Source organism: Histoplasma capsulatum, assembly GCF_000150115.1.
Source record: "Histoplasma capsulatum G186AR genomic scaffold supercont2.1, whole genome shotgun sequence".
In the NCBI taxonomy this organism is placed as follows: Eukaryota; Fungi; Ascomycota; class Eurotiomycetes; order Onygenales; family Ajellomycetaceae; genus Histoplasma; species Histoplasma capsulatum.
This window is the reverse complement of record NW_025544801.1, coordinates 3,053,511-3,075,371: the sequence shown is the minus strand read 5'-3', so window position 1 is coordinate 3,075,371 and position 21,861 is coordinate 3,053,511. Positions and strand designations below refer to the sequence as shown.

Here is a 21,861-nt window from a genome sequence, read left to right as displayed (position 1 = left end):
AATGACGTTGTTAAGTTGGATCGCCAGGGACTCTCGCTGGGCACCGTTAATGAGTGGCGATGAATCTTGAGAACTTAGACAGTGAATAAATCAGCGACAAGCGCCTGATACGGAATATGGCGCGCCAATTCAGCCATTCAAATTAAAACCTACAAAGTATTTCTACTCGATGTGGGATCTTGGTGCGGGGCAGGGAACATAAATTTTCCGCCATCGAACAACAATTGCGGGCAATTTATTGGAGACTCAGACTCCTGAGAAACAATCACACCGTACGGCAGAGCGCCTTCACCAGCCGGAAATCTTCCTGATGCTCACATCTCGCAATGTCGGCGTCCTTGGTGGCGGCCAATTGGGCAGGATGCTCATGGAGGCCGCAAACCGCCTGAATATACAGATGACCATCCTGGATGTTGATAATGCCCCCGCAAAACAAATCAGCGCCCACCACGGCCATATTACCGGCTCCTTTGCTGACCGTACTTCAGTACGTAGGTTAGCAGACTCATGCGACGTCATTACTGCAGAAATTGAACATGTGGATACCTATGCGCTTGAGGAAGTGGAAGGGCAAGTCGAAGTCCAACCTAGTTGGCAAAGCATTCGAATTATCCAGGATAAATTTGCGCAAAAAGAGCATTTGTCCCGGTATGCAATCCCAATGGCAGAGTATAGGGAACTGAAATCAAATACCGTTGAGGAGTTGGAAGCAATTGGAGAAGAGCTTGGTTATCCACTTATGCTTAAGTCTAAAACACTCGCTTACGACGGACGTGGTAAGATCTTTTATTACGCCTTCTTTACTCATTTCTTGCCGTGGCATTATCTAATTGATGTTATAAATTTTTTAGGAAATTATACTGTTAACTCAAAAGCATCAATCCCGGCGGCCTTCGATGCTCTAAAAGACCGACCCCTCTACGCCGAGAAATGGGCGAGCTTCAAAATGGTATGCGACTTCAACTGTCTTATGAATAGCAAGGGCCCCATTTCTGACGCTGCAATAGGAACTGGCTGTCATGGTTGTTAAAACGAAAGACGGCGTTCTATCCTACCCAACCGTCGAAACCGTCCAAGAGGATTCAATATGCAAGCTCGTATATGCCCCATCCAGGGGTGTCTCAGAAACAATTGACAAGAAAGCCCAGGAGCTAGCAAGAAACGCAGTCGCAGCATTTGAAGGAAATGGTGTATTTGGCGTCGAAATGTTCCTCTTGGAAGATGATTCCCTGCTGCTATGCGAACTTGCCAGCCGCATTCATAACTCCGGCCACTACACCATCGAAGCTTGCCCCATGTCCCAGTTCGAAGCACATTTACGAGCCATTCTCGACCTCCCCATACCTCAACAAAGCCTTCAAATCCGCCAACCAGCAATCATGGTAAACATCCTTGGAGGCTCAACACCAGACTCACATCTCAAAGTCGCTGAGCGAGCCCTCTCAATACCAAATGCTAGCATTCATCTCTATAGCAAGGGTGCTGCGCGCCCAGGGCGGAAAATGGGACACGTTACCATCACTGCACGTACAATGAACGAAGCAGAGTCTCTTGTCCAACCGCTGCTCGGCCCCACAGATGCCGTCGTCGCCACACTTAAATCACCTATCCTTTTCCATCCACCCAGGCCGACCAGTGCTCGACGTAGACCCACCATTGGTGTAGTGATGGGGTCCGATAGCGACCTCAAAACGCTAATACCCGGCCTCAACCTTCTAAAATACACCTTTGGCATCGAGCCTGAAGTTGACATTACTTCCGCTCACCGCACGCCTGAATACATGGCTGAGTACGCCTCTACCGCTGCCTCGCGGGGTATCAAGGTCATAATCGCCGCGGCTGGGGGTGCAGCGCATCTCCCCGGCATGGCAGCTGCCCACACCTCACTGCCCGTTATCGGAGTGCCGGTAAAGGGGAGCTCGTTGGACGGTGTTGATAGTCTGTACAGTATCGTGCAAATGCCAAGAGGCGTCCCCGTTGCTACTGTGGGGATTAATAACAGCATAAATGCGGCGCTTCTGGCGGCGCGGATACTGGGTGCTTTTGATGAGCAGCTACGGAGAAAGGTAGAGGATTATGCAAAAATTGCTAAGGTGGAGAATTTGGATGTGAAGGGGGCAAAAATGAGAGAGATTGGATGGGAGAAGTACTTTGAGCAAATGTCGAAATAAAATGAAAATTTGTGAAATGACGTAATTTATTTTCCTATTGATTTCGCATGCTATAGATAGAATGGCTGGCGATCGATGGTATAGACAAAATGAAGACTTCTCACCCTGGGTATCAAACCCCTCAGGCAGTTGATTCATGCTCACAGAACCGGATCAAAACGGCATAGTAAAATTGATTCATACGTTAATCATTTATTTAAAATTATGTAGCAAAAGTGGCGCATCGGGCAGCACAGCATGTATATTTTGCTAAGGGGGATGTATACTATCAAACTATCCCACTATGTTAAAGGAAATATTTCCCATTAGCACCGACGGGTTCAGTTCGTAATAACGATATGCGCATGCTCATGCGGTCGAAAGTAAAGTATATCGCTTCCAACTCGGCTTGATGGGTCGTGCATAAGAGGCAAATGATCGAAACATGGTCCGATTGAAGACCCCGACCCAACTCCTTCACCTCTTCACATCGGAGACCGAAGATCGAAGAATAGGCAATGCACCCAAGCACTCGAGCCTTCAAATTTCGTTATTTGTCCCTAAAGTAGGGCTTTGTGTCTCAGAATTGCACTCCTACCCCTTAAGAGGATCGAATTCAGGCCTGAATCATTTTTTGAAGACTACTTCTTAAGGGCAGCTATGTCTCCTTGCTTATGGCTTCTGGTCTGTGCATCCTCAGCTCTGATCAATCAGCTGCTTCCATTTCGACCCCAGCTTATATACAGAAGAATTAATAGATAATATTGAGAGAGAGAATAAATCAGCTATGCGGCAGCAGATAGCCCGCATGGAGTGCGCAGATAAAATGCCTTAGCTATAAAAAATAAAGTCAAAGGGAGACATTGAAAGCCAGGGACATTGAAAGAAATAGAGCGAAAAGTGGTGGAAGCGGCTATCTGTGGAATTATTGAGCGACAGAAATTGGGCCATTGGGAGGGGAAAGGGGAGGAAGGCTAATATTAAAAATGGTCGTATAAAATTGAGAAAGCAGTAATGAGAAATGGTGAATGAATGAAATGGTGGGGTATTCAATGAAATTATTAAAATGACTGGAATTGGTTCAAATAGAACTAAAAAAGAAAAAGGAAAAACAAGCATAAAAAATTTGAGAGGAGCCTTCAACGAGGGGATGGATGGGGGTATATGGAGGCAGGTACTGTAATCTATGTGTGTGTATGTACGACGCATCGTGAGGCATTGGTTGTTAAATAAAGGAAAGAAAATAAAAGAAGCTAGGGGGAAAAGTAAAAGCTCAAGAGAAGGAGAGAGAAAGGAATGAGGTATCAGAAATGGAAGCAGATATTGTATCCTGTCATATCTTTATGCAAGCTGTTGTGAGAAAAGGAGGATAAAAACGGGGGGGGGGGGGTTAGTCTGCATGTTGTTGGCAATCAAAGAGAGTGAAGAATTTCTTAATTCTTATGGAGGCTAAGAGCCGCAGGCTCCAGTGTTCCTTGACTTGCTGCAGTGGGAGTCTTTAGACAGAGAAGCAAGAAACAGACGTGACAAACAAATGAACAGGGTCCCTTTCTCGTTCACACTGTTTCTATTACGAATTTCGATCCATGTCACTGTCCTTCTCTTTTGACTCGCTTCTGGTGAGACTGTCGTCGCGCTTAGCGCTACTATCGGCATCGCTGGACGTAGTTGCTGAAGTCGAACCATCCGTGAACCCTTTGTCCGATTGGTCTGATATAGGAGATGATAAGAGCTACTGACCATGTCTTTCCTCCGCATCCTGGCCGGATGTTATCGTCTCTGCCATGTCATCTTTCGGTTGGTCAGGGCCACTTTCCGTACTATTGGAAGGTTGTTCCTCCGGGGAAACGGAACGGGAACTTGTTTCTCTCAGGCGCATTTCAGCCTCCCTGATTCTTGCTTCCAGAGCCTCCAGCTCGCGGTTTTGAATCGTGACCATTTGTTGCCTGGAGAAGCACAAGAAAAAAAATACATTATCAGTAAATGCGGAGAGCAAAGAACTTGTGGAATAGGCGTGGCTGCCATAATGTAGTGGATGTATTTGAGTATTTGAGTGTTGATTCTTATTGTAGAGTCGCCATGATATCATTTGCAGACAGCTAGAGAGCCGATTGAATTGATTGGATGTTGATAGGCGTACTTATAGTGCACAGATTGTGTCAGGCTGTCAACCTCATTATCCAGCATGAAGGCGTTATCAAGGGCAGCAGCAAGGGAACGGGCCATGGTCCTGCATTGAACTGGTCAACGAAGCTTTGTAAGCAGAAATTCGAAGAGAAGATAGTACGAACGACTGAGGCCGTCCGGTAGGCTTCCATTCTTCCTCTATGTCCGACATGTTTGTAGCGAGTGTGGTTGGCAAGGCGGTCGCTGGAGGTATACAGCGTGGAGGTTTGTATACGGAGCTTGGAAATCGAAGAGATGTAGATAGACGGGGAGAGAATTGAGGGAGTGGTAGATGAGACCAGAGCCAGCTGAGAGTCCAGGCGAGTAATCTGTGTTTTAAATCATGGAGGGGGGATGGATAGGATGGTGGGAGGCGGGAGGTGAGAGGCGAGGTGAGTTCCTGTGAGTTAAATTAAAGTTGTTAGAGACGCGAGACCTCCCCTGGGCCCAATTCTAATCTTGGACTAATCACGGAGGGGAGAGGCGTGACAGGCTCGGAGCCACAGCCAGCAGCCTGTAGGGATATTGAGCAAACGCTAGTGTACCTGCGCTCGGGGACCTTCACGGAGCAAACGCCACTATCGACTTGGACTGTGTGGCCCGTGTGGGCTTCCAGGCAGTGCTCGTGCTCCCCTCTCGTACACTCTGGCAGGCTGACCAAACACGACCAACAGGGGACAGGGGGTAGTGGAGAGGAGGGAAAAATTGAATAACAGAGCCAAAGGGAACGGAACGCGAAACCGGGGGAGGCAAGGTTAAAAAAAGGAGCACGGAACCAGCGAGTCTGGCATATCCTTTGCTATTCCCTGCTCTCTGGTTCTAATTTTTGTCTCGAAGCTGTCTGTGTTTGTTTGTTTGTTGACCTGCCCCTGAAACATGTGGATGACTCAGAATATGTCCCGTGACTGGCTGCGTTTTCACGTGACAATGCCGCATCCAAAGTCCCGGTTTGTCTCCCATCGTCATGAGCTCGACCCGTAGCATCCAAGAAACGCCGATTCCATCTATTTTCCATCACCAGGTTCTTCGAGGAGACTCAGCTGCCTTCGTCACGCCGCAAGTTCCCTGCTCAGTCGACACCCCAGCGTGGCTGTGGCTGTGGAAGACATCGTGATGGTCTGAAAGCGACGAAACACGCTTGCCCACCCTTCATATCTCAGAAAACTCCACCCCAAACCACGGACTACTCCCACCGTGGCTACCACCGTTGAGGACAACAACGCCCTGTCTGGTCGACCTGACTGGCAATGGGGGATGCCGTCGTTGTCATCCTACACTCCTTTCGAATCGCTACTCTTTTTCCAGTTCCTCAGCACCCTAGAATCCCGGCCATCCAACTTCTCGCCTATATCAGAGCTTCTGACCAATAACTCGTTCGTCCGCCAAAATGCAACCTTCGACAAGGACAGACTGACCCCTCAGGCTCTAGAGGCGCTTTATACAAAATTAGTACAAGAAGAGCTGCAAAACAGAGAGGGAACACCGTCGGGACACGGTTCCAATGGATGTAACTCGGACGCGGCGAACTCGAATCCGAAGAAAAGGAAGATACAGGATCAGTCGTCCAAACTCGTGCTTGATGGCGCTTCCTATTCTGTGGTGATTCCTACCCTTGTCGCTCGTTTATATGCCAGGTACAAGGAACGCGTGACACGGGAGATTGAAGACGAAGAACATAAATACGCCAGAATCAAAGAGGAAATCAAGAGGCTGGAGGATGGGGAACAGCTTCAAAACACCTTTTCGAAAATAGACGACCCATTGACGACATCCGAAATATATAAAGAATCCCCACAGACAAAACCTTTATCGCCACAGCCCGTGACGGTTTCTCCCAGTGTCAATGTAGTCCGAGGCCAGGGAACTGCCCTTGAGGAGGTGCAGGCTCTTCAGACCCCAGAGAATCCACCACCCGTTTTTGCAAAAGGGCAGGCAGCTGTTCAGCAAGCCCCACAAGCTGAAGGTAAAAACGCAAAGGCATCACACCCCTCGCCGCTACACTCCCAATCGCAACAGTGGCAGGAAAGTGGCCCACATGCTATCGTCCAAAGTATCCCAGCTCCCTCCCCTGCCCCAAGCCTGGGAAATGTAAATGCTTCCACAACTCCCTCTCAGGATCAAATCTCGGACCGTGGCTTGCAATGCGTCACGTCTAAGGCAGGTCAATCGGGGGTGAAAACTCCAACAATTCCTCGTGTAGGAACTGGGCGAGTGGCAGGTCAAGTCTTTACCTCAACCACACCCGCTGCTTCTCAAGCTTCACAACCGCCATTACAGCCTACGCCCACTGCTACAAGTGGGCCGCGACAACAGCGTACCTCCTTCCAACCTGTTCAATATTCCCCTCCCCAGGCTCAAATGACACTGGCACCTCCAAGCGCAAATTACCAACAGCCATGGTCCCCACAACTAAGCCCATCATCCCGGCATATGCAGTTGTCTCCCTATGCCAACATGCCTTCTTCAAACAGCCAGCTTATGGGCAAGTCCCCACTGTCGCTTGGCCATGTCCAGCCAAACGTGGGCAAAGCACTCCAAAATCCGTCTACGCCTTCACGCCAACCATCGCGGGCAGGAGAGCTTGAGTCACCTCAGCAGATAGAAAACGACGTTAGAGTTAAGACAACGTCGATGGAGCCGCTTCCGGCAACACCAGTTAGTGGCCCCGACGGATTGAATAACGTCACTCCTTCATTTTCAGCAGCCTTAAACAAGAGACCGCCTAGGCTGTCCGTGGACTCTTCTGGTTCGCTCACGCCTTGGAAAATGCCAAGTCCGATTGTCATATCCAAGTCGCCTGGGTCTCCATTACGGCCTCGACCCGAGGATGTGAGCCCAATCAGTGAACGGGCACCGTCACCAACGTTTGAGAGTGAAATGCCATCGATATCCAAAATTCGCTCCGAACCCCGAACTGTGCATGCAGACGTCGACTCCGGCCCGGCAAGGAACACTCGTCAGAAGAAGTCTACGCCAGCACGTAGAGGCAGGGCCCCTCCTAGTGCAGGATCTTCTCCCATGCGCGTTACTCGAATCCGGAGCCATAGTGCTCAATCCAACGTATCTCGTGACGATGAATCAATCACTGATTCTGGCTCTGTTTCTCAGCGAAAAATAAAGCGTGAAATACCGAGCACTCCTGCTGGAATCTCAGATGATACAGAAATGGAACCACGGACATCGAGACGGCTCAAGGTCCCAAGCCAGATCCAAGCGGACGAAATCCAATCAAAGGGAAGAGGGAAAAGGAAGCGGGGGCCTAGTGAAGGGGAAGACATGACTCAACCACCTTCACGGCAAGCATCGCAATATGTACAGTTTACCCGCAACTTCCCGCGAACATGTGCACCAATCATGAACGATGTCGCATCGCATAAGTACGCCTCCATATTTGCGAAGCCACTAACGGAGCGAGACGCCCCGGGTTATAAGAACCTTATTTACCGGCCCCAAGATATCAAGTCTATAAAATCCGCCATCCATCAGGGAAGCAAAGCAGTAGCAGCCGCCACAGAGGCTGTAAATACTCCAAGTGGAGAAAACGTCGAGTCTCCCGGCCCTATCCAAGGACATGGCACCCCGTCGAAAACCAACGGCCTGTTACTAAAGAGAACCGCAGAGCTGATCCCTCCCAAGGGCATCGTCAATTCGGCGCAACTAGAGATGGAACTTGTTCGAATGTTCGCGAACGCGGTGATGTTTAACCCAACGCCGGACAAGACTTTCGGTTCATCTTTCCCGATGCAGAGCAATTGGACTTCTCGAGAGGGGTCACAGGTTTCGGATATGGATGAGGGCGGTATCATCAATGACACGCTGAAGATGTATGATGATGTGGAGAAGGCAGTGTCCCGGTGGCGCGCGGCGGAGCGGGCTGTCGATGATGTTGGTGGTAAAAGTATGTTATCCCTGCGAAGGGGCAGTGCAAGTGATATTAATATGGACAGCGCGGATGAAGTGAAGTGAAACGACATTTGTAATGTAAATATTCTTCTTTTGTTATTCTTTTCTCTTCCTGAGAACAGTGAATGAAGGTACCAAAAAATGTTCTTGCTTAGAAAGGATCTTTTGTGAGGATGATGCTTAGTATCGTTCTGTAATGGATACGTGAGGAAAGCTTCTGCCTCCTAAATGGAGGGATTTGCTTTTCTTTATATGATTAGCGACAAGCTTGCATTCTTGTACTGTACATTGGGCAATATGTTTGTCCAATAATAACCTTCAATGGAGGTGTTTTCCCGAAGAGATTCGTCCAAAAAAAATATAAACAAACCATATATCCCACCCACACAATCAAAAATCAAGCAGTACATCCCGCCGCCATCTCCGGCCTCGTCCTTCCCAATCCATCCTTCGCATAAAAGTCCATCGGATAGACCCCGCCATTCCCCTCATCCCACCCCTGCCTCTCCCCAAGAGCCACAAGCGCTTCATAAGGTGACAACAACGGCCGCGAAAACGCATATCCCCAATCAATACTCAGCCGCGGACACGCAATTTGCACCCAGCACTCCACATCCGACATCGACGCCAGCTTCCCCGGGAAAATCTCACTAAGCAGCAGGTTCACGAACGGTATCCCGCGATCGTGCAGCTGCTTCTCGATCCGGGCCATGGTGTGCGGGTTGCCCTGCCTGCCCAGGGAGCCTAGGATGATGCCCCATTTCCGCGCGGTTCTGGCGGTGGCTATCGCGTCGCGGCGCAGGGTGAGCATTTCGTCGTGGTTGTAGGATTCGCGGGAGAGGGTGCGCGAGTACGGGTCGTAGCGGTAGGCGGGGAGGGAAGGGTTGTGGATCATGGCGGATTCGAGGTGGAAGCGGCCGTCGCCGAGGTAGAGGAGGATGTCGACTTGGTCTGAGGGTAGTTTGGGGGAGGTACAGCCTAGGATCTCACCTTTGCTGAGCGGGGTGATCTGTGGGATGAGGATGGAGTAGCCGGCCTTTTCCAGGGTGGGCTTGAGTCCGTGGATGGTGGCGTTGAATTGGATTGTGCCGACGACTGCGATGGTTTTCCCACTCGGGAAGTTCCGCTCTAGCGTGACGATTAGGTGCTGTGTATCGATGCTTATCTCGACAAAGATATATAGGGTTTTGATGGCGGTGACGTCGACGGGGATGAGGCAGCTGTGCGCGTAATGGACGAGTAAGTCACAGCCTAGAGCACGCGCCGTGTAATCGTCTATACAACAAGCGCCATATGTGACATCGCCCATAATTAGGGTTTCGATCCCAGGGCAGAACTGGGTGAGGATATCGGATATTGTGGTTGCGAAGAGGAGGAGACCTTCGGGCATTTGGAGGGCAACTCTTTTTGCGCCTAAAGTTCTTATTCTGTGGATCGTTTTAGGGATTTCGAAGGAGTAGTTCTTCGGAAGAAGAGAAATTGCAGCTTTTATATCTTCATCTTCTAGGATTTCAATTGGGATTTGGTTTAAAGCTCGCGGAGCTCTCCGGGGCCGGGCTGTGAATAATGTTAGGGGGGATTGTTTACCAACTAAAGCGCATGGCGGGGGATAAAGGAAATACCTTGCTGGAGGGAAGTTGTATCGGAAGTTTGAGAATCTCCATCCCTCTGGCTTTGCGCCTGAGCATCTGCGGTCTTGCGTCCCACGAACCTCTTCTTTGGCTGGCGTGCAGGATTCATGGTCTTATCGGTGGTAAGTTGATAGCAGTTTGTCCGCCGGCGGGGCTGTCTTGTCAGCCAGAACACAGAAATAAAAAATTATAAAAGCGGAAACAAACAGCATAAATGCATATAAGTCTACATGTATCCAACTTCACACCATGGGGCAGCTTTGAAGGATCCTCCAATATCCAATCTGCGATGTCTCTACGGTCTGTAGGATGGTGACTGTTTTAAGCTCGATTCTGTCCATGTGATGTGAAATCTACGTCAGTTTTATTTCACTAACACATCTCACATCTTCTTGTCGGATCAGAGCTTTTGGTCACTGGCAAGGTTGACTGGCGGAGGTATATTTTCAACCCCGATTTATACTGGCGGCCAGTGTATCACCACGCACGATTCGAGGCGGATTGGTTCATGCCCTCTGAAAACTGCGAATGAAACTGTATCAAGACGATGTGGTCCTTCAAATCTCCAGCGAACAAAATATTCCTGGCCTCTAGCAAGCTCATGTGACATCTGTTCGCGCTTGTTTCCGGCGCGATTTTTAAATACACCAAAGTCCAACAAAGGTAGACGAGCATGTCAAGACGTCGCTGATAACTAGATAGACTCTCATCAACTCTCTTTATTTTGAGGGAAATGCACATTGTAGGCCGATCTTACAACATAGCCATGATGTCACGCTTTGGTGTGTGGGGAAACTCTCTCCTACAAAAACTATTATCCTCAAAGAATATCTCCACCGTCCCATCTTTTGTTAGTCTGCCACGAGACACACTTATCGAGGAAGAGACTCTGCCTTACTATAAACCTGAGCAGTACTATGCGGTCAACATTGGGGACGTATATAATGCCAGATATCACATCGCCGGAAAACTTGGTTATGGGGCTTATTCAACGAATTGGCTTTGTCAGGACCTCCAGTACGTTGCATTCCTGAATATACCATCCATTCCGGTAACCCTCCGTTGAACAGGCCTCTTTTTTCAGGGACAATAAATATAGGGTATCGAAAGTGTCCACAATGATACCAGAATTTTCTACGGCAACTGAACGCGAGTTGAAGATTTACGAGCACCTGTCCCAGGTCGATTCTACTCATCCGGGTCAGTCGCTGATTCGCGAGCTCTATGATTCGTTTGACCTCCAAGGGTCTGCAGGGAAACATCACTGCCTAATACTGCAATCAATGCACATGACACTTCTTGAAATGATGAGATTAAATCCAAGGCCGTTTGATCTGCCCCTGCTCAAATTGACTCTTAAACGACTTCTTTTGGCTCTTGACTTTTTGCATAATGAAGCTGGGATAATCCATACTGGTAAAACTCTACTCTATATCTCCTGCAGAATCCATTGCTAACCGCGGATTTCTAGACCTAAAAACGGACAATTTGATGCTCACTTTGGAAGACGACACCATGTTGGCGGACTTCGCAAAAGCAGAAGCCAAGGATCCTAGCCCTCGGAAGCAAGTTGACCAGTCACGTACCATTTACAGGAGCCGGAGATTTCGCCGGCCTCTTAAGGGCAATAACTACGGACTTCCCATTCTCTGTGATTTTGGGGAGGCACGAATTGGTAGGACACAGGAGTCCGGCCCGTTTGTCCAACCCCATATCTACCGGGCGCCAGAGATTATCTTCGAAATGCCTTGGGGAAGTGCCGTCGATATCTGGAACGTAGCATGTTTGGTAACAAAAACGATCGCTGCCCTCTTTCCCTGGTCGTGTATACGACGCTTACGACTTAATAGGTTTGGGACCTCTTTGAAGGCGAGCACTTGTTTGGAGACATCTTCGATACCAAAGGCTCCCACGACCCTTTCAAACACCTAGCGCGTATGGTTGCTCTAATAGGGCCACCACCGAGCGGCTTTGTGAACCGTAGTGAGACAACATACCAATGTTTTGACTCAAATGGTAAGCGCCCTATTTTCAAGTCGGCGGATTTCATTGGTATTTGCCTGGTTTTGAACTGACGAACCCCTAGGCGCTTGGATTGCCCACAAGGATACAGCCATACCCGCAATCTCCCTGGAGAGCATAGAGAAGCGACTCTCTGGACAAGAAAAAGAATCATTTATTCAATTCCTCAAATCCATGCTCAAGTGGCTGCCAGAGGAACGCAAAACAGCAGCCCAATTACTTGAAGACCCATGGTTGCTCTGACGTTTCGGCCAAGGACTTTGTAAAAAGATGACTACCAATCAACTTAATATAGGAATATCGTTTGAAGTCGATTTCTGACCCGTTGATTCGCCCTTTTACCGCCGATGCTGGCATCCCTTGAACGAATTATGATCCTTCGACACTAGTATGATCTTCAAGCGCCTAATCTTTGCAGCGCCTACAATAGTGAACTGACCACACTTCTATGTTTAGGATCGCAAATAACTTGCGCTTTACAAATGAAACACGCAATACATACATATATATATATACGGATGGGAATGGCTCCTCAACGGCACCAGCGAACTCAGGCCAAATCCCCATCGAACTCCTTTTAATATAGAAGTCTTATTCAAGTTTACAAATTACCACCCGTCAACATTGGCCGTATCATCATGTCTCTTATCATTCGTCGTTTCATCAGCTACATTGGCAAAGTCAAATTAAGCGATTTCAAAAACTCGACGCATAGGACTCTTGTCGACGCTTACTGCCACGAACAGGAGGCACGAGTAAGTCAACATTCACTCCTCCCCCACGCCCAAACCAGGCGAATTTATGGTAGGATCCTCGAATCAAGCAAGCCTCTATCCAAGGAACGGAACTTCACAAACCGCATGGGCCCTCTACCACCAACCCTAGTGTGAAATGTGCAGTGGATCAGAGAAACTACTATGTTTTCTTAGAAACTCAGGTGTTCCCTTTCCCATAAACCTTCTGATTTTATATTGAGTTAGCCCTCCGACTATGCAGATATCAGATCAACCATCACCTGTTCATCAACACAGCGCAACGCTATTGAATCTAATTTTATGGATTCGCACGCTATTGCTAAGAAGTGCATTGTGCCGCTATCTATCTTCACTCAATGAGACAAATTTTATATATCTGCTACGTACCCTCAAAGCGGAATAGCGATACAAGGAAAGCGATGGTGAAAAGCCTTCTTTACTATAGAAGGAGCTCTGAGGAATGATAAAACTATTATATCAAATCACTAAATAAACCCGGGAATGAATATTTTAGGCAACGTAAAATGCTATGTATTCTAATCAGACAATTATTTTGTTTGGCGGGTCCAATGATGACATAATTCATCACATAAAAGCTTTTTATTGGCCGAGCTTCCTTCCCCGCGCGGCAATTGGAAAAAGCAAACCATCCACAACTTCAATTTACTCCGTGATAGTAATAGACACTCCTTCTCAGTGTTCAATAATGTTCTCCGCAAGATCTAGCTCTAGAATCTGCCAGGTATTCCGCCACCATAGACCAGCCCGCCTTTTTTCTGCGAAAACAAGCTTTGCCGGAGACCATGTTCGGATCGTCGAAGTCGGTCCCCGGGATGGGTTACAGAATGAGAAGAAAGCAATCCCTTTAAACACAAAATTGGACCTCATCGAAAGATTAGCGAAGACGGGATTGACCACGATTGAGGCCGGCTCGTTTGTTCCAGAGAAGTGGGTGCCACAGGTTCGTAGAATTGTCCGCCTTCTCTGGGTTGTTTCGTCACTCTATGCCTACCTACATTTTGAATTTACTCACTCATATCTTTCCACTCAATTATAGATGGCTAGTACCCCTGAAATCCTATCATATCTTCTCAAAACGCCTCCCAAATCATCTCACTCTATCGCATATAACTACCTAGTTCCCAATATCAAGGGGCTCCAAAATCTAGTTAACATAATGGAAAATGACAGTCCACCAGCATCTGAATCTTCCGACTCCAACGCGCTTCCAAAGCCCACCACTGAGATTTCCTTGTTTGCCGCTGCTACAGAAGCATTCTCGAAAGCGAACACTAACTGCACTATTGAAGAGTCCCTTGAACGCATTCGGCCCATAGTAGCTCTTGCGAAGGAGAAAAATATTCGTGTGCGCGGATATGTATCCGTCGCGCTTGGATGCCCTTATGAAGGTCCTGATGTCTCTCCTCACAAGGTTGCTGAAATAACAGCTACTCTGCTCGAAATGGGCGCAGACGAGGTTTCCGTCGCTGACACTACGGGAATGGGCACTGCACCTCGGACATTAAAATTGTTACAAACCCTTACCTCCGCTGGCATTGCCAATACGGATCTCGCCCTCCATTTCCACGACACGTATGGCCAAGCGCTCGTAAACACCATTGTGGGCCTAGAACATGGTATCCGCATTTTCGACAGCAGCGTGGGTGGGCTTGGAGGCTGTCCTTACTCGAAGGGGGCTACTGGAAATGTGTCCACGGAGGATCTCATTCACACTCTCCACAGTCTCGGAATGCGGACGGGAGTCAACCTGGAGGAAATTTCGAAGATTGGCGCCTGGATTAGTAACGAACTAGGCAGGTCGAATGATAGCAGAGCGGGGAAGGCCACTGTAGCTCGACTTCAGGGTTAACACAATATATGGATTTATATCCACGGTTGCTCCCCCTCTTATTCTATCTTTTGAGCGCTTTGAGATTAGCCCTTTCATACCTCCTAGATACCTAGGCCAATGGATCATCAATCACGACTCCCGTCCCCAAACATCGGCTGTATTTTATTTGGTGCCCTTATGCCTTCCCCTGGAGCCAAAACCTTACCGGCATGCGAGCGTGGAGCGGTAGTATTGTTTTCTTTTCTTCTGTTCTGCTATTCTAGTTTTGGTTTTCTCTCTCTTGCTCTTTGTCCTGGCGTTTTCACATATTGTAAATCTACTATGTATGTAAAATTCGAATAGCAATTTCATTTGTTACCTACGGCGCCGTGGCTGTATGCAAATTAGACACTCTTGGAGCTATGAACAGACTAGTAAGTTTGTTCGTTTCTCACCGATAGTGGCTATTCTCTATAGATAATCTAATACAAATATATAAATACAGATAAAGAGAAACAGAGGAAATCGTATATTGTACATGAATTTTTAAGACACGGATCTCAATCAGTTCCCATATCCTTAGAACATACCTCGAGATTCGATCGTGAAAATAGAGTACGAGGGAAAGGGTCTCACCACGTCGTGGACCCGCGGAGGATAGTAAATTAGGGGAAATTTCGCGTTGAAGAGGTTCGAAATGTCTACGGAATGATGTCGGAGTGGAAGCTCATATTCGCTCGCGCGCAATTGGTTTTGATCTCGAACCGGCGGTGGCTGCGCGTTATACAACCAAGTTCCTCGGTAAAGGTTGCCTCTTAACAACAGTCCATCAACATATCAGCAACATGCGAACAGCTGTCTCAAAGCGAGCTTCATAACCATCCAGAGCCTCGCCCGCTCGTTGGCTAAAATTTTCTTATGACCCCCGAGCATTGCCAACAAGCCAAAAGGCGATCACGACCTGCCTTTCGTTTTATATACGCGTCACTCATATTTTCTTCTATTCTCTGCTCTTCTCTGCTCTTTTTCTTTTTCCAAGTCGCATGTTCAAAAATCCGTAACCCTCCCGTTAAAACTCCAATCTCCGCGCGCACCCCATTTCAACGGCTCGTTCTTCGGACCGCCAACCTCACCGGTCTTGGGGTTTGTCTCCCCTTCAAACTCCGGTTTTGCCCCACGGAAGAGATCTGGATGCAGCTCCTCGCCGGTACCGGTAGCCTCGATTCCTGGACTGACTGTGGATGAATCTCTCGACTGGGGAGACTGGTTGATTTCCAGAAGCGTTCGAGGGGTGCTGAAGGCGCCAGTTGATTGTTTTTGGAGGTTCTCGAAGATCTCTTGTTCTTCTTTAGGGAGTCTGGGTGGAGAGGGCGCATTTCCGAATTGGCTGTTAGCATTATTATCGCCTTTGGCTTGTACAGTGGTTGAGAAGGTTCGAGTGGCGCGGGAAGGGTAGTAGGGGTTGCGGAGAAGGGTGTGAGTAGGTCGGAGACACCGAAAGGTGGAGGGGAAAACCATGGTGCGCGCGGCTAATGGAACCGTAGTAATTTGATCGTCAGATGCAGCGTTGATAGGGACAACGGATAACTAACAACTGCAATAATTATCAATAAAGAGTGAGATCATACTAGTATTCTGCTACGGCGGTAAGAAGCTTTTTATGCCGACTTCGCGGGCCGAGGTGGAGCTCGGCGGAATATCTTTGATCCTATCAGATAAGATCTTCGTTTTCCCCCGAAGAATTTATTTATTTGTCTGGGTGTATTCCGCAACTCCTCTCTCACAGCCACCACCAATCGACCTTCAACCTGCGTCGGGTTGGCACCTAGAGTTGGACTGTGGAAATATCCGCATTGCTCAACTTGGTAATATGGCCCTCCGCTCCGCTGCACGCGGCATCCGGCCATGGGCTCGATCGCCGCGATCATTTGCGGACCCTGAGTCACACCATCAATTGAGGTATGCGTCGGCGAGGTCAGGGACGGGGACGGCCCAGGTAATTCTATTTTGATATTTTTTTCCATTCTACAGACCATTGGGCTGACAGACATGTGGTAGAGTACGAACCAAACTGCGCATCAAATTGATCCAACGCTGGACTCTCCCTCCGCAGCTTTCGTAGCACAGCGAGCCCCTTTCATGGTCCCAACCTATGTGCGACCACCTCCCGTAATAGACTCAGGTAAAGGGTGTTATCTATGGGACATCGAGCAACGAAAATATCTAGACTTTACAGCTGGTATTGCCGTTACGTCTCTAGGCCATTCTGACCCCGGAGTGGCCGAGATCGTATCACAACAAGTTAGTAAATACTCCGACCGACACTCAAAACTGCGCTTAAAAGATTGACATATCTATCTAGTCCAGGATGTTGATCCATTCATCCAATCTTTTCCACAACAAATGGACGGGCACCCTCAGCCAGCTCCTTGTCACCTACACCGTTGAGTCTGGCGCCATGCGTGGCGCGAAGCAAGCATTCATCTGCAACTCCGGCACTGAAGCAAACGAAGCAGCCATCAAATTTGCCCGGAAGGTCGGTCACAGCCTCGACCCTTCCGGTGCCAAACACGAGTTCGTCTCTTTCTTCAATTCCTTCCACGGCCGCACCTACGGCGCTCTATCCGCCACCCCAAACCCCAAATACCAAGCCCCTTTCGCGCCCATGGTCCCCGGCTTCAAGTACGGCACATACAACGACATCGCCCAACTCCAAACCCTCATAACCGAGAAAACCTGCGGTGTCATCGTCGAGCCTATCCAGGGTGAAGGCGGTGTGCACACCGCGACACCCGAATTCCTCAGCGCCCTTCGTGCACGCTGCGACGAAGTCGGCGCCGTCCTCATCTTCGATGAAATCCAGTGCGGCCTTTCCCGCACCGGCTCCCTTTGGGCGCACGCTCACCCTACCCTTGAACCAAAGGATGACTCACCCGCCGCCCATCCGGATATCCTCACTACTGCCAAGGCGCTCGGCAACGGCATCCCCATCGGTGCCACCATCGTCTCCGATAAAGTCAGCCAGCACATCAAAGTAGGCGACCACGGCACAACGTTCGGCGGGAACCCGTTGGCCTGTCGCATAGGACAGCACGTGCTCACCCGCCTGGCGTCGAGCGCCTTGCAGTCTTCCGTGCGCTCGCGCTCCACGACGTTCCGGTCAGGACTCGAGCAGTTGCGGAAACGATTTCCAGATGCTGTTGAGGATATTCGTGGGTGCGGGTTGTTGCTGGGGTTGCAGCTTACAGAGCAATATAAGGGAATTGTAGGAGATATCACGACTGAGGCTAGGGAGAGGGGATTACTTGTCATTACGGCTGGTGACGGATGTTTGAGATTTGTGCCGCCGCTGATTATCACGGATGAGGAAATTAGGGAAGGGTTGTCTATCTTGGGAGAAGCGATGGAGCATGTATTTGCCCGGGCTGCTTGAAGGGGGTGGTTTCTTTTTTCATTTTTCGGGATACACAAGAAGGATTCTTCTATTTGTTTTGTTTTAAAACTATAGATACACTTTGGGCTAGTTATTTTTTTAATATTCTCTCCCTTTCTCACGTGCCTACTTCCCTATCTTCCTGTTGAGTCGTATCAGAGCCGTCGACTACATCATCCAACGGTTCATGGTTCTAATAGTATAGGGCAATTCCAGGCTTGGATTGGCCTGGATGGCAGCCCGTTGACATCCCAAAGGCCTACGACACCAAGTACAGAATCCCACTTGCTGTGGTAGTTGAGACTTTACCTAGAAATCTTTACATTGTGACATTAAAACTAGATATGAATGCAAGTCCGTTTTAGACGACAGTTTCACATCAACGGATTCCACCTCCTCTTGGTTCTGCCTTGCGAAAGACTCCATCGAAAAACATTCCTGTATTGGTGCTGACAGCGTGCGATGGGACATTGGGAGAGTCCCAAATTACTACTGAACATGATTTTAATTTCTCATTCTTAATAATGGCTCGCATATGTATTCTATTCTATTCCCCGAGTTCATATAGCAATACACAGGCAAATACAGCTAATACACAGGCAAACCTAACTACCGTACATGCCAACTGATGTTCTCATACAAACAAGTCAAGTAGTTGGTTAGTTACTCGACAAGCCAACGAAGAAAACCGTCCCACCAATGACAACAAGGGAATCAACCGCCTAGCGCGTTAGACAACATTCGCATCACGACTAGTTAACTAACCCGTTAGTTAGTTAACTACTCCATACTCACTCAGAAAACCTCCTATGGCGTCCTCACCCCCTCTCCCATACCCAACAACCCGCCCGCCAACCCGTTCATCCGCCTGCCCAACAAATCCTCTTCGCTGGGCAAGCTTGTCAGGCTCTCGTCACGACGCCGAGACATTTTCGTCATATGCTTGCGCCACGAATGGACAACGTCTTCATTTTCAGCGAAGTCGTTCTTTTCGCGATGGGTTGAGTTGTAATTATAGCTACTGCTGCGTGCACGGTTTCCATTACTGGTGCTGAGCTGGGGAAACTTAAAGGTGGGGCTTGGCTGTGCTATGTCCCCGTTTTGTTGCGGGGATTGCTTGTGCCTCTCAGCGCCGTTTGGAGGTTTAGGGTAGCGGCTGGGGGTTGTCTTATCAGAACCAGTTCCTCCTTCCGGGAGAGCGACGGGGTCTAGGGAGAGGTAAGAGGATGGTTCAAGAGAACCCGCTGAGGTTTCTAGGTACGTTGGTGTGTAGGCTTTTGGTTGTAATAGGGAACCATCCGCTGTTGATCGAGCGGAGGACGGTGAGGAGCGCAAGGAGGACCGAGAAGTTCCTGTGGAAACTGGTGGCCGCTTGCTCATGTTCAGCCTGGTCATTTCCAACGGCCTATCTTCGTCGCCCGATGAGTCCCCCGTCAACCCTCGATTGTGATCCTGTGATCCAGTACCATCCCCTGTGCCTTTTCGGATAGTTCCTGGTTTTCCCGACACTACCAATGTCGTTGACGATACGGAGTTGACTCTTCTGAATGTCTCTGAGCTGCCATTCCCTTGTCGCCGACGAGACATGATGGATGACGCCGTAAGATCTCCTTCGATCACAGTGCCATCTTCGGCGACATGTGCAAACAGTTTCTTAATCCATCGCGAGCAGCGGAAAATCTGCCTCCACCCTTCGGGAAACAAGGCAGGGAACTGCAGAAATCCATGCGAAATGCCTGGAATCAGAGACACTTCCACGTGCGCTTTTTCGTCGAATGTTCCCATGGATCTCTCAAGTCCCAGCTCCTGTCGTTCGCGGAATCGACGCAGTTTCGCCTGGCGGATTCGCCCTGCGAAAATCACCGTGTCGTCGACCAGCGGGTCTCGTTCCCCGGTTAAGAAGTAGGTTTTGGGAAAGCGTGCCAGAAGCGCTTCCGGCGCAAGGAGCGGGGAGAGGAGGAAGTCTGAGCTGAAGTCTGGACGGTTGTATGGGCCGATGTAGAGGATTATAGTAGCACGCATCATCTCGGGAGATAGGATGCGATCGTTGAAGTAGGAAATCATGGAAGAGACAGCGAGACGTGTTTCGATCTGTCCGGGGTGCTTGTCGGCTGTGGCCACGACTTGGGAGGCAGTGTTTCCTGGAACGGGTTTGTCGATGCTTTCGGTGTCAATCACTGGTTCATGGTCTTCATGAATTACCCCGGCGTGCTGCTGGGCGAAATAGTCGTGGATGACCGGGTGTTCTAGGGAATCGTCGCGGAGGGTTGATACTTGGGAGGAAGCGGAGGCTAACTTGCGATAATCCTCACTTTTCTTTCGGAGGACATTGCAATTCGTCTCTCGCATTCCCCGCTCCCGAATTAAGGACATCTCCTCATCCGTCATCCAGCTACCTATGTTCATATCTAATGACGGGTAAATGAGCACTAGGCCAACAGGAGGGGGTAGCGAGTTCTCTCCGCGTCTTTTCCGTGAATCCGTGCTCCCTGACTGGAGAACCATCAGTGTGACGCCAGCAGCCAAGTTGCCGCCAGCGCTGTCACCCGTAATGACAATTTTAGGACTGACTTTACCACTTAGCCCGATACAACGGCCACGACTACTGACGATGGTGTGGTAAACGTCGTAGCACTCATTCAGGGCGTACGGATATGGATATTCAGGCGCCTTCTTGTAATCCAAGCTCAGGACCGGCACGCCCGTCCTAGCGGCCCAGGCTAGGAGCTTGTCATCACTCATCCGCGGGCCCATGGCCACAAACCCGCCACCGGGGATATCCAGAACGATATTAGTATGGTTCTTCAGCGTACTAAGCGGGCCGTTATAATAGAGCCATGCAATGCACGGATCCCTGTACGACGATTCTTTCGGCCTCGGAATCCGAATCTGAACCGGCGCATAGCCCATTAGGCGCGGGCGCATAAGCTTTCCGAGGAACGACAGGTACGGTGTCGTAGCCTTATTCCACGACACTCGCAGGTGCTCCACCGTCAACACAGCCCTAACTTTCCGAACCTTCTCATCCGCATGCTCCGCGGCAATGAGATAGTAAATTGAGAAGACGATGGACGCTATATCCCGCAGCCACTTTCTCTTGATATTCATGGCCGTCCAGAACCCGGCATCCAGCGCCGTGGTTACCCAAGTGGCGCGGAAGTAGGATCTGGAATATAGATTCGCGAGCGGCTCTGGAGACTCGAGGCCCGTTAACTTGGCAAAATTCCGTGACACATACAGCCACAGAAAGGTCACGACGGTGGCCTGCCAGGGAGTGACTCGCTTGTACAAGCGGGAAGATAGGAGGCGAATGCCCGGTGGACCATGATTGTTGCCCCTGCAATGACATGGTATATGTCAGTCCGTTTCCTTATTTCCTTGTGTTTGGAAGACGGCCGTTGGCAGCCTGCTCTGGAGCCCAGGTCGAACAACCGCGAATTTAGGGAAATGCCATCAACACTCACCGTAGGAGATATAAGGACCAAAATGACACAACGGCGAAGACCTGTATCTTGCGAAACTGGGTCGACGGCCTCCCCAGGACATGATCTATCAACGGCTGTGTTAGTCATGGATACGTACCAGAATTGAGAATTTCGACAAGACAATAGGATGAAAGCAGCAAACCGCACCTATCATCTTTGCCTTCTCCGATCTCGTCAAGGCACCGAAACCCGTATATTCTATATTCTGTGATAACCCCTAATTTTGCGCCCCCCAGACAGAAACAGCGACGAAAGAGAACAAGTTGTCCGTCAGAAGGATCCCGTAACGACAAAGAAGGTCTATTCCAGCGTTTTGCGCCGTCTGACTGCCGCAACCTGTAAACTGCTGACTCGGCTATGTTGCACCCAGAGCGCCGAAATGGACACAAATCCGGAATTGCCGACCACCACCGAACCAGAACGGGTCAATATTTATTTAGATAAAAAAAAAAAAAAAAAAAGGGAAAGAATCGGTGGTGTGAACA

The 21,861-nt window shown here is 49.3% G+C and overlaps 7 protein-coding genes across 7 annotated transcripts; 4 read left to right on the top strand and 3 right to left on the bottom strand.

Moving 5' to 3' along the window:
- Positions 1–310: 310 nt before the first annotated feature.
- Positions 311–2,185, top strand: HCBG_00997 (phosphoribosylaminoimidazole carboxylase; the record flags this gene model as incomplete). The annotated part of the gene is made up of 3 exons (XM_045428047.1): positions 311–776; positions 852–949; positions 1,008–2,185. 3 exons carry the CDS (start codon positions 311–313, stop codon positions 2,169–2,171), a joined length of 1,728 nt encoding a protein of 575 aa, XP_045292022.1.
- Positions 2,186–3,577: 1,392 nt separating this feature from the next.
- HCBG_00996 (uncharacterized protein) lies at positions 3,578–5,118 on the bottom strand (the record flags this gene model as incomplete). The annotated part of the gene is made up of 5 exons (XM_045428046.1): positions 3,578–3,821; positions 3,891–4,096; positions 4,291–4,380; positions 4,442–4,716; positions 4,862–5,118. The coding sequence occupies 4 exons, from the start codon at positions 4,486–4,488 to the stop codon at positions 3,721–3,723; spliced, it is 444 nt and encodes a 147-aa protein (XP_045292021.1).
- Positions 5,119–5,570: 452 nt separating this feature from the next.
- On the top strand, positions 5,571–8,282 carry HCBG_00995 (uncharacterized protein; the record flags this gene model as incomplete). Its single annotated transcript, XM_045428045.1, has 1 exon — positions 5,571–8,282. The coding sequence occupies one exon, from the start codon at positions 5,571–5,573 to the stop codon at positions 8,280–8,282; it is 2,712 nt and encodes a 903-aa protein (XP_045292020.1).
- A 334-nt stretch (positions 8,283–8,616) lies between these two features.
- Positions 8,617–10,078, bottom strand: HCBG_00994 (diphthamide biosynthesis protein; the record flags this gene model as incomplete). The annotated part of the gene is made up of 2 exons (XM_045428044.1): positions 8,617–9,776; positions 9,842–10,078. 2 exons carry the CDS (start codon positions 9,957–9,959, stop codon positions 8,617–8,619), a joined length of 1,278 nt encoding a protein of 425 aa, XP_045292019.1.
- Positions 10,079–10,616: 538 nt separating this feature from the next.
- HCBG_00993 (protein kinase) lies at positions 10,617–12,115 on the top strand (the record flags this gene model as incomplete). The annotated part of the gene is made up of 5 exons (XM_045428043.1): positions 10,617–10,867; positions 10,935–11,266; positions 11,295–11,626; positions 11,701–11,866; positions 11,937–12,115. 5 exons carry the CDS (start codon positions 10,617–10,619, stop codon positions 12,113–12,115), a joined length of 1,260 nt encoding a protein of 419 aa, XP_045292018.1.
- A 1,165-nt stretch (positions 12,116–13,280) lies between these two features.
- On the top strand, positions 13,281–18,011 carry HCBG_00992 (acetylornithine aminotransferase; the record flags this gene model as incomplete). The annotated part of the gene is made up of 8 exons (XM_045428042.1): positions 13,281–13,588; positions 13,685–14,445; positions 14,822–14,892; positions 14,964–15,118; positions 15,498–15,890; positions 16,074–16,454; positions 16,517–16,759; positions 16,821–18,011. 8 exons carry the CDS (start codon positions 13,334–13,336, stop codon positions 17,889–17,891), a joined length of 3,330 nt encoding a protein of 1,109 aa, XP_045292017.1.
- Positions 18,012–18,605: 594 nt separating this feature from the next.
- HCBG_00991 (hormone-sensitive lipase) lies at positions 18,606–21,530 on the bottom strand (the record flags this gene model as incomplete). Its single annotated transcript, XM_045428041.1, has 4 exons — positions 18,606–18,643; positions 18,728–21,104; positions 21,356–21,450; positions 21,524–21,530. 4 exons carry the CDS (start codon positions 21,528–21,530, stop codon positions 18,606–18,608), a joined length of 2,517 nt encoding a protein of 838 aa, XP_045292016.1.
- Positions 21,531–21,861: the final 331 nt, after the last annotated feature.